General features: G+C 35.4%; 1 protein-coding gene across 6 annotated transcripts in view; it reads right to left on the bottom strand.

Annotated features, from left to right (window-relative positions):
* Eps-15 (Epidermal growth factor receptor pathway substrate clone 15) overlaps positions 1–8,354 on the bottom strand; it is a 109,376-nt gene extending 101,022 nt beyond the window's left edge. For all 6 annotated transcript variants that reach the window (XM_053793410.2, XM_053793405.2, XM_053793406.2 and 3 more), the window contains exons 1-2: positions 8,292–8,354; positions 4,834–4,968 (exon numbers count right to left, since the gene is read on the bottom strand). In XM_053793410.2, coding sequence (XP_053649385.1) covers positions 4,834–4,968; positions 8,292–8,318 — 162 coding nt within the window. In that variant the 5' untranslated portion in view covers positions 8,319–8,354. The remainder of the gene's footprint in view (positions 1–4,833; positions 4,969–8,291) is intronic.
* Positions 8,355–12,606: the final 4,252 nt, after the last annotated feature.

Below are 12,606 nucleotides of genomic sequence, written 5' to 3'. Positions count from 1 at the left end.
TAAGGTAAGAAATACTATTATTTTTGTTGCTTCTGTAATCTTAAGCAGTAAAAACAACATAATACATCACGACAATGAACTATAATTTCATATTCACTTTTATTTTTGTAAGATCTGTTGGTATAAAAAAAAAGTTTTGGTTTTTTGGGGGCTCCAAGGAATGTAAACCTATTCTTCCCACAAGTTCTTCAGTTTGCCTAACACGGTTTTAACTAACACTGTTTTCAGGAACATAACTACCATGTTAAACGATGGTCTACTGTATACTATATTCTTACATTAAAAGTAAGCTAGAGAAAAGTAAATGTTAGTAACCTTTTCGGTGTCAGTTCCATTGTACTACAGCTCTGAAGCTGGGGTCAGTCCTGGCTCATTCAGGTAAGCTGTGAGAGGTAAATTTGGGCCTAGATATGAGAGAATGGGTCTATATGCTAAGTGGGCACTATATAAAAAAAATCCTGCAGCACTCAGTGAATAATAATAATAATAATAATAATAATAATAATAATAATAATAATAATAATAATAATAATAATAATAATAATAATAATAATAATAATAATAATAAAAAGACCATGTTTGATTTAAAACAGCAACTTTGCGGTTTATTTATGTATGGTTTTTATGTTTGTATTCTGTTTCTTGGTTTCATTTGATAGAACTGAAGATATACTACACAAATAGAGATGGTCTTGATCGGTTTCAAGACTGAAAGTAGCTTGAAATTGAGCTCAAAGCAGCAGAAATATTCAATTTTTGCCAATATTCCAGAATATACAAATGATGTCACTTGTCTGATATACATCCAAATGGCCAGTCTAATATGCATTTATGAATGCACTTACAATGTTTATAAATTATTACAATACTGCAGTAGTTTGCATGACAATAAATCTTCTACTTTTGTGTGAACAAAAATTCAAAATGGAAAGCAAGCATAATATAAGAGGGGCCTGGAGACGTGACTAAGGAAGAGGAAATGTTTTTTAGTACCAGGAATGTCTACACTGTTTTGGACCCCATTTTTAAATTGGCAATTTTTTGTGTTAAACTGGCCAAATTTCCAATTTCTGATCACTTTATTGGGTAATTGAAATAGGTAAATGGGTGGTTTCTTGTACTCAGTCGCCAAAATAGAAGGAATATTAGAGAAATAACTACAAGTTTGATCAACTGAAACAATGGAATTGGCCAAAAATAGGGCGCAAAGTGGGTGAAATTGCCAATGTGTAAATATTGCCGACACTGCTAACTTTGTGAGAGTAATTCTGCAAGTTTTCTATCAAATTTCATACTTTTTGTTTCATTACCTCTGGAAAAAAAATTCTCTATTATTATTAAAAGACAAATTTTTTTTTTTATATTCTTCAACCCTAAGAGCAAGTTTGAGATCAGGGGTTTCAACCCTGAAAGGATTAAGAAAATCATAAAGAAGAGAATACACATTTACAGTACACTGTATGGTATTTAGCAATACCACAAGTTTACATCGTCTGTTTACAAGATGAATTATGTCAGTACCTACATCAATATTGTCTTATATGATACAAAACACTACAATGTTATACGTACTACTAACACTAGACATCAAAAATGAGAAGGTAACATGAAAAAGAAATTCATGTATATTTACAGATATGATGATTCATGCACTGATAAACGTTTGTTTACATTATCTTGACTGTGAATGGCACCATATACGATCTGTGCTTGTGTACACAAGTTTTGATAAATTTTAGCTTTATATAATAGATCTGTATATATTTTATGGTAATAAATGATAAAATAGACTAGTATTTACATATATATTATGCATTCACGATACACCTAACTTTTATTTTTATTTATGTTTCTGTTCATCATCATTTCAATGTAAACCACCAGTATTTAGAATTTAATTAAGATAAAGCAACATATTTATTTTACTACTATAGCTAGAGGTATTTTATACGAAACTGTACCATATCCACCTAGGCCTGGGACCACATTAACCCTCTCCTCACATTTCAAAATCAACAAGCATCAACAACAAGAATCTAAGGTACAATAAAGATAAAATTAATTTACATAGTTTTTTTTTTGCTACATGTATTGTTATTACTGTACAAGACTCACTATCCAACTAGGCCCAGTAGGGCCACACTAACCCTCTCCACACACTTTCAGACCAATAAGCAACAACTACAATGTAAGGTATGAAAAACTATTATTACTGAAAAATTACGATACTAAAAAAAAAATTTTTTTTTTTTTGAGGTCTGAAACACAACCTTATTGTCCCATATATTCTTCAGTCCACACAGTGTGATCTCCTGTACCATGCCAATTTCAGGCAGATAACTACCATGTTATTCAACACCGAATTACAATCACACTCCATTTTACATCATTTCAACCTACGTCAAATATGCCTTTACGCCTCTTTTCTAGAGTAAATTTCAGTTCAGCAAATATCATTATGTCTGACTTTACGTCACTCAGCAACGTCACCTACGTCATAATAAAAGGGAGTGAAATAAATTTTTCCTTAAAAGTATGTTTCAAATAAAACAAATTAACAACAAAAAATAAAAGTTAAATATGACTAAAACTTGTTTTTAGTGTTCTTTAAGGTTTAGCAATAGTTAAGTATATTCTTTTGAGAGTTATTCACGCTAGTTTTACAGTGTTCGTCCTCATTTTAAGGCATTTTAAGGCATTATGTCTGGTTTACGTCAAAAACCGGGTTACAACACGGCTCTTGAAACCAATTAATGTAGGGCGGGGTATGACTGTATCCCCTTTATTATAATGGGAAAGAGCACTGAAGGTAACTACATGAGAAAGAGCAGAGAAAGCCAAGTCAGGTTAGGAGAGAAGGAGCACGTCATCTGTATATCTCCCAGTTGTCTAGCCACTGTCACAGCCTAAATTAGAAGTGGATAATTACCAACAAACAGCATAAATAAGGAATATCTTAGTTCATTTCAATCTTGAGCAAACATGTTGAATGCAAGTAGGACCTACCTAACATGGGTCAGTGGCACCTACTACAGGATTCATCTGTTCCAATATAACAGTTTGGCTCGAGTATGATTTATCTAGCATGAGCAAGAAATCTAGTGCAGTTTTCCTTTATGTTTACCAAGTGTACTGGTAGACAATTTCTCTGTTTTTGTCACAATTACTTGTATTTTTTTTTTTAAATTTTCAGTACATTTTTCCACGTTTTGGCTAGAATATATTGCACATAAGAGTCATTTAATACCTTTAACCCTTTGAGGGTTTCGGACGTACTAGTGTACAGGGATTTTGACGTACTAGTACGCCTAAATTCTAGCGCCCTCAAATCTAGTGGGAGAAAGCTGGTAGGCCTCCATATGAAAGAATGGGTCTATGTGGTCAGTGTGCACAGTATAAAAAAAAATCCTGCAGCACACAGTGCATAATGAGAAAAAAACACTGACCGTTTTTTTGGAATAAAACAGCGACTTTGCACTGTATTTTCGTATGGTATTTATTGTTTTATTCTAGTTTTCTTGGTCTCATTTTATAGAATGGAAGGCATATCATAGAAATTGAGACGATTTTGACTGGTTTTACAATGAAAAGTACCTTGAAATTGAGCTCAAAGTAGCAGAAATGTTCGATTTTTACCAAAGTTCAAAAGTAAACAAATCATGCCAAGCATTCAATACACGTCAAATGGCGAGTCTAATATTCTTTTGCAAGTGCGCCAATATGATTCATACCATTTTTTACACTAATGCAGTAGTCTGCATAACAGTAAATCTTCTATTTTTTGTGAGAATAAAAATTCAAAGTGGAAAGCAAAAGAATGTAAGAGGGGCCTTGAGACATGACTACTGAACAGAGGAAATGTCATTTTAGTGCCAGGAATGTATTTCTTGTTTGTTCTGGACCCTATTCGGAAATTGGCATCTTTTGAAATTTGTGTGAAATTGGCAAAATTGCTAAATTCTGACCATTGTACTGGATAGTTGAAATTGGTAAATGGGTGGTTTCTTGCACTCAATCAATAGAAAAAATGGAGTTCTAGCGAAATATTTATGTTTTTTGTCGACTAGTACAGTGAAACTGGCCGAAAATGGGGCTCAAAGTGGGCAAAATCGCCGATCCGTAAACATCGCCGAGACCGCTAACTTCACGAGAGCATAATTCCGTAAGTTTTCCATCAAATTTCATATTTTTGGCGTCATTATGATCGGGAAAAGATTCTCTATCTTTTCATAAAATTATTTTTTTTTTTTTAAATTTGGCTGACCCTGAGAACAAGTCTCGGAGAGGGCCTGTCGACCCTCAAAGGGTTAATTAGGAGTCCCTCAAAAACTAGTAGACCCTTGTATAAAAGATGAAAAAATGAGGATTTTCTTTGGGGAAAAAAAAGTAAGAGGTCAAATTATACACACCAACATGGTATGCTCGAGTACATCAGTATTTAACACAACTCTCATTCAAATATTTTATCTTGGTGATTAATAAATCGCACTTTGTATTAGCGTTTAGTAATAGCATATATAACAAGAAATTAAGTAATTGTACATCAGATTAATGCACCCTGCAAGTCCCATAAAAAAAGAAAAACACGTGATCAGTGAAAAGTTTAGTGTTTTATGATGAGCAGAAGCTTAAATACAGTACTATATTTTATACAGCTAACAAGCTTATAAAATTATTTACAACCTAAAGTAGTGCAAAAAAAACAGACACTGCTTGAATTTTTAATGTTAACTCAGTGCATAAGAAGTTCTGACAGGTGGCAGTTACTGACATCTTATTACATAATCACTTACAAAATTTCAATTATTAAACCTGATATACTGTATAACTCACTCTACTAAGAATGTTATCATTTAAGCCAGATTTCTTGAGGAAATTTGCAGCGGGACCAGCTTGTATGATGCCTGAACCAGTAGGGTCTACCTTCTTATATAAGGCCTCATAAACTCCTGCCTGGTCTCCCGCCACCTGCAATGAACAAAAATAGTGGTACTTGGATTAATTTAAGAATCTGATATGCTTTCTGATTCCCAAAAGCATATAAATGGCAACTCTCAATCGCTAATCTCAAACTCTTAATTCATCACCATAAATGTTTAGTTATTTGAGACAACGAAGTAAGTACATGTACTACCATTCAGACTGTTTAGAAAATTTCAGGAGCATGTAAAGAAAGTAGATGCAGATTTGACGTTTAGAATGAAAATAGTGTTCTATAGTATATGTCATGCTTTATCAGAACAATTAAAAAACCTACCTACATTTTATTTTTCGTTAAGTTTCTAGAAACTTTTTTTTCTCCTTACCAGAATGTGAAATTGCATTAATAATGAATAGAAAGATAAGCTTTGTTTGGATTTTTAACCCAGAGGGTTTACCACCCAAGATAACCCAAGGCAGTCAGTGTGTCATCAAGTACCATCTTATTTCCACTGGGGTCCCTTCTGACAGAATATTAAATTACAGTAATATGAATACTGATCTTATATGAAGGTTATACAGTGAGGGGAAAATTTTTGGACAAGTGACTAATACCATCAAATCACTGATGGTTTCTTGGCAAGGAGCCTAATACACTTAATGTATGAAATGGAGACAAAAAATATAATATACTGTACAGAAAAAAAAGTAAAATAATACTGTATATACAGTATGTAGTTGTAATAATAGTGGTTCTGTATACAATGAAAAAAATCACTGAATAAGTTATAATTTTTGAGAAACAGAGATGCATTGATGACTTATCAAAAAAAAGTAAAAAAAAAAAAAACAATCTAAACAAAAGAAATTTCAGTGATATATTTTAACACAATGGTGTTAGAATAAAATTTAACAGTAAAAACAAAAAACAGAAATAGCAATGATTACAGAACAAGAGGTTAACATTAGTGACTAAGGAAAGAAAATCAGTTAAGTGCGGTAAATAATCCATCATTGGCAAGGAGGTACATATCGCTATAGTTTATGTGGAGCTTAAGAGGTTTATACTGTCAATTTATTCTATCATACTTAAGCTGGAATCATTGTAGAACTTGTGTAGGGTCTGTTCGCTTTATATTTTGTATATTTTACTCATGGCTACTTTAATATCATAATTTGTATATAGTATAAAATAGTGGATTTCCTCTTATTCAGATGGACGTTTCCTAACCTGAATTACAAATTTGTCCATCGTGTGTTTACAAAGATATTTTAATTTTTATTTACGAAAGGTTGAATGAGGTCTTGTCTTATCAAGAAGTTACGAAATCTAAGCAAGATTAAATATTTAGCTCCTGTTTCACCGAACAGTTCATTTTTAATAACACTAGGCCCATGTTTATATTCAGCTCATATTTAATCGTTATAAGAGTGGTTTCAAGGCAGGACTAATGTGTAATGGTTACTAGGAACTCTGGCTTTATGACAACAGCCTCAACTTTATGCTGTTGCTGCTGCTCAATTTGATTTGCTTGTTTCTTAATTAACTCAGTTAACAATAAATATTTTTCCAGTCTGGGTTATGTTTTCATTGCAGGAGTTAATTTGGTTTTCCATGTTATTAACTGCAACTTGGCTTTTATAGTAGATTGCATTTCTAGTTGGGTATTACAGTAGTTCCTTCTAGTTCAGTTAACCTGGTCACTGAAAAAAATAACTAATTATTAATTCATCAATCTGGTTAGCCTTCAGTACAATAAAGGCTTCTTATAAGGTTTCATATTTTTTATTACAGACTGCCGTAGCTTGTTTACTGATGAAATTACCCGGTTTTGGTTGTCTAAAGAATTCTGTCTAAATCCTCGAAAAGACCAAAAGATTGATCGACAACAATTTTTTGCTTTGGAGGGGTGGTAAGCAAAACCTCAGCCCCCAGGCTCAAAGCCATAAGGAAATATGGTAAAGAGAAGCCTTCCTCACATATATTTGTTGCTGGTTCTTCCATGTCTATAGGACAGCCAATTGTTGCTACAAGGCCAGTGTAATATACAGCAAGTTTGTTTAAGCTGTAGTAGTTTGTAGCAGGTTTAAGATGCTGGGTGGCTGGGTGAAGCAATGGCCCTGTATTACCATTTAAGTAAGGTTGGATTAGGATGCTACAGTTTTTTTAAGTATTCTTGTTAGGCCATACCTGAAGACCTGCATGACCTATTTAAGCTGTGAAGATAAAAAGCAAAACACACTCCCCACTGCTCCCCATTACATTAATGTTCAACCCTAACATATCATAGCCTAAACCTATTTCATGTTGTTGAATAACTAGTAATTTAAAAAAAAGTTCATGAACCTGCCACCTGTCAGCAATCTGGAAAGTTGGCAACTGTGCCTGAAACCTGCAAATTCTCAGCCGTAATAAAACCAATTTTATAATGTGAACACACTCGTGGATGATAATACCAGTAAACCCTGAGAAGTGAAAATAGTCAGTCTGTACCACTAATTTACTGCTACAGAAGGGAACAAAGACTTTCCAAGAGGCACATGCTCTTACATTTCAAAAATATATCAAAGCACATTCAGAGGATGATAGACTGGACAAATAACTAATATGGCATAAACCAGCCAAAATCTCATCTTTGATAACATACGATAATAATAAAGTTGGTAGAATTACCGACAATATGTAAACTAAAAGGACACAAGTGCAACTAATGTGACATTTATTGTGGCAACGTTTCGCTTTCCAGTGGCTTGATAAAGCTCCTGGAGAGCGAAACGTTGCCACAATAAATGTCACATTAGCTGCACTTGTGTCCTTTTACTTAACATACGATAATGTTAAGAGATTCTATGTAGGGCCATCACAAACTACCTTGGGATATTCAGCCTACTTAGTGAAAAAAATATCGAAGAAAACATGAGCACAGATCAAAAAAATGTGCAGAGAAAGCAGGACAACCTACAAATTTGTTGTAATAGTTAGAAAAGAGACTTTTGAACCCATCTTGTTATGTCACCCTGGGAGGCTTGAACTGACGGCTACCTCACTGCTTACCTATTCCCTGACAATATATTACTGACATTTCATGTGATAAATACTAATAGACAGACGAATCTGTTACATCAGAAGCATGTAATTCAGCCAAGTATAAAATATATTAGCCAAAACATGAAAATTTCACTGGACACTTCAGCTCCATCGACCCAAACAGGGAGGCGGGTCTGTCTTTAACTTGCTTATCTCGTCTCCCTAACCACGAACCTGAGGTCATACTCACACTCACACTCTACCTAACACTCTACTTTAAATCCATGCCTCCTAAACAGCCTGGAAAAGTCAGCAAGTGGAAATTCCAGTTGGAAATCAGTACCTGGGTGGGAGATGGAAGGGAGGCCATCTTGCCATAACACTCGTTAATCCCACCAGACCATCTTTCAAAACAAAGACAGTTTCAACATTACTCTATTTTCTACTTTGGGAGCTCACATTTAGCGCTGCAAAACCAATCCCAAATTAGGCTTGGTTATAAAATTATCGCGCATCTTGAGTTTTGTGGCAATGGGCGAACAACACAGCCATAAAAATCTTTAAAAATGTACTGCCTACGGTAGTTCATTCATTCAATCAATGGAACAAATCGATAAGGAGAATACGACCTCCTTATCTCCCTACACGAGTTACCGGTCTTATGCAATGTTACTATATTGTAATATGAATATATAATGCCTTTTACATATTTTGTTTGATCGTTGCGCGTCTGAGTGTCCCGGAAATTAGAAGCCGGCGCAGCCTAGACGATAATGTGGGTGCAACCTTAACTCTAACTGAATTAGTCTTATCTTAGCTTTGCTCCTCCAGATTGTGTTAAATGCTTCAAGCGAAGACGAGAAATAAATTATTCATGTTTCAATTAAGCCTGATCAAGTCCTTAAACCTGGATGCAAATTAAAAGGTACAGCTTTTATGTTAAAATGTCACAGCTGAGAGATGATCCAGTTTGTCCTGACTGCTCCAGAATGTTCAGTGTTGTATGTTTTAGATAAATGAAATAATGGTAATGCAATTTTCTGGTATTGACGGGCTTCTGGGGGATGAACTTTAACGACCCTCGGTATAGAATCAATTGAAGGTGATGGAAATAAAGCTCTACGTTTTTATTAGCCATGCAGAAAGTGTCTGAGTTGCCATGGTTATCTTTGGAAAAAATAACGATTATCACTACTAAATATTTATGATATACACATACATGGAAGCATCTTGAGAGAATATATTCATTGGTTTCATCAATGGAAATAAGTCACTCTGTCTGACTTTTTTGGGTTATCCTAGGTTCTCTACACATATGCTGCTATGTATGATAATTCTATGTAACTGTATTTGTGTATACCTGAATAAACTTACTTACTTACTTACTTACTTACTTACTTATGTACTCCTAGTTGAGGAGGATTTTGACCTACCAAGGCCATAATCTACGTCAAGTTTAAGAAGTCCACAAAATTCCGAGGACAAAGTAGGACATAAGACCAAAAGAACGATGGAATACTGTTGGCCCTTGCTAGGCCTGTCGAACTCACACTCACCCACACCTACTCATGTACCCGTCTAACTTATTAAAGCTACCCAAAGTTCCTGCCTCAATGACACTACCTGGGGGTTTGTTCTACTCATCTACAAATCTCTTGACAAACTAGTACTTTCCAATACTCTTTCTAAATCTAAAGTTTTTTCTTGAATTCATTGCTGGGAGTCCTGTCATGTTTAGATATTTTCAACGCGCTATTTATATCCCCTCTGTTTATTTCTGTTTTCTATGTGTATACTTCAACCATATTCTTCCCAATTCTAATACACAGAATCAATTTCGTCATCCTTTTCTGCATATTTTCGTGTGTGTGTGTGTGTGTGTGTGTGTGTGTGTGTGTGTGTGTGTGTGTGTGTGTGTGTGTGTGTGTGTGTGTGTGTGTGGTGTGTGTGTGACTCAATCAATATTTGCACCAATAACTCATTACAGTTGTTACCGGGTGTGGAAGTGTGAATTGCTCATTACACTATAATTTGTTCATGATTGTAGCCATGTATAAACGTAAGTAACCATTCTACAGAATTCATTACCTTTGTAACTTGTGAGCTCATTACCTTTGTACCTAGTTCAGCTATCAAAACTTTGGGGGCCCAGTCCCTGGACCCATTACGTACCTCTGTAATCTGTAAATACCTTTGTAACTTGACATGATTGTGACCAGACCTACCCGGAGTTCATTACCTTTGTAAATTGTGAGTTCATTACCTTTGTAAATTGTGAGTTCATTACCTTTGTAAATTGTGAATTCATTACTTCTGTAACTTGCTCAGCTATCAAAACTTTGGACCAATTATGTACCTCTGTAATCTTTTGACTACCGCCCACAGGATGGGTATGGGGTGCATAATAAACATATTAAACTAACTAACTTTCTGCATATTTTCGACCTCTGTTACGTCCGTCCTGTAATATGTCGGTCAGAACTGAGCAGTATAATCTAAATTTGAAGCATAAGTTTAGGGCTTCTGTTATTTATATGTCCTTGTTATGGAACCAAGAACTATATTGAAAACATCTATGCATTGCTGCTGTGGCTTTAAATTTCTGTTAACCAGTACTCCTAGATCTTTTTCCGCATTCACTCTAAGATCTACATTCTTTAGCTGATATTATAAGTACCATAGTTATTTTTTTTCCCTAGAATTGGAACCTTACACTTGTCTGCATTGAACTACATCTGTCATTTCCCCGACCACAATTCCAACCTATCCAGGTCATCCTGTAGCCTTCTAGTGTTACCATAAATTATTTGAAGGCCTATTTTAGTGTCATTGGCAAAATTATTTCCCAATTTATTCCCTCATCAATGTCGTTTATGTAGATTTTGAACAACAACGGTCCTAACACAGACGTCTGTGGCACACCACTCATAACGGGTCCTCATTCTGATTTCTCCCCATTAATGCAAACTCTGTTTCCTATTGATCAGCCACAGGTGAGGTTAGGCTGACTGGTCTATAATTTCAAACTATGGACCTATTTCCTGCTTTGTAAATGCGTATCACATCTGTCATTTTCCATTTATATGGTACGATACCTGTTTGCAATATGTTGAATAGACTATAGCCTGTAGTTTGCTAATTTCCGGTGACTTGTTTGGCTTCAAGTTATCAAGTTGTTTGAGGACCATGTCACTAGTGACTTTGATACTGTATAATTTATTCGTGTCCTGGTCAGTATATTATTAATTTCTGGGCTTTCGTTTGCATCCTCTTGTGGAAAAACAGAGAAAATAAGTAACAAAAAGGCACAATACCGTGACTGGAACGATACACAAATAACCCGCACATAAAAGAGAGAAGCTTACGACGACGTCAATGGTCCAAGTCGGACCGAAACGTCGTCGTAAGCTTCTCTCTTTTATGTGCGGGTTATTTGTGTGTAGAGAAAATAAGTATTGCAAATGAGACACACGTTTCTGACTTGAGTTACACTGAGACGAGGCTATCTTCTCCATAATCTTTATTCTTATATACCCGAGAAAACTTAGATACACAAATAACCCGCACATAAGAGAATGAAACCAATGACGAGGTTTCGGTCCAACATAGACCATTAACCAGTCAGAACACTGTTTGCCTTAATTCGAAAGAAACCCTTAGGACTGGTCTTTGATTCCCTCGAAACCTTAATTTCATATTCTCATTTAGCTTTCCCTATCCCCCCCCCCCACTTTTTTTTTATTTATTCCTTAAATTGAACATGTTCTTCAATAAGGTGATCCTCATCTCTTTTTTATTCACCTGTAAGTTAGTTTAGTTTAATATGTTTATTATGTATTTCATATCCATCCTTTGGGCGGTAGTCAAAGGATTACAGAGGTACATAATGGGTCCAGGGACTGGGCCCTCTCTTTTCACTTACTTGACCCAAGCGGGGTTTGAGCCCCTTTCTTACCCATTTAAGGTCATTTAGGCTTGATTTAAATTCTCATTTAGGAATATATGCAGCTTGTACAATGCCATATTGGCAACCCTCACAACCTTGTATCTGGTCTCCCTCACGACAGTCCCTGACCAGGTTACCACAGTCTACACTTCTCAGTAATTCCTTAACCTCATATAATCTCCAGCGCGAAAATTGGGGACCCTAACTTTGTTATGGTTATTGAGGTAATTCTATGAGGTATTGAAATTAAGTGAGAGTAAAGTATGAGGGAGGAGTGCAAATTAATATGTATCATGAGGTTCTAAGCTGTAGGCCCCTCAAGGGAGGTTCCTTGATGCTGGTGAGGGGCTCTTGATCTAGGGAATTGGATCTGCGCTCCAGTTCCCTGAATTAAGTCTGAATACCTTCCACATCCCCCCCCACAGGCGCTGCATAATCCTACGGGTTTAGTGCTCCCCTTTGATTATAATAATAATCTAGGCTGTAGGTAGCTTAGTGCCTCATGAAATGACTGGTAGGTCAGGTAAGGTTTTTCAGTAAACAGGACAAGTGTTTCCTGACGCGGGTCTTAGTCACATGATGACCCACATCTAGAGTTTTAGGTCATCTGACTGAGGCCTTCCGTTGGCTTACCAGTCCACCCCTTTAAAAATTATGGTAATGATTATAATCATTTTATAAGTCACTATAAAATTACTTGTAGCTTATATAT

This window comes from Cherax quadricarinatus, chromosome 71, assembly GCF_038502225.1.
Source record: "Cherax quadricarinatus isolate ZL_2023a chromosome 71, ASM3850222v1, whole genome shotgun sequence".
Lineage (NCBI taxonomy): Eukaryota > Metazoa > Arthropoda > Malacostraca > Decapoda > Parastacidae > Cherax > Cherax quadricarinatus.
The sequence above is the reverse complement of the archived record's forward strand: the minus strand, read 5'-3'. Positions and strand labels throughout refer to the sequence as shown.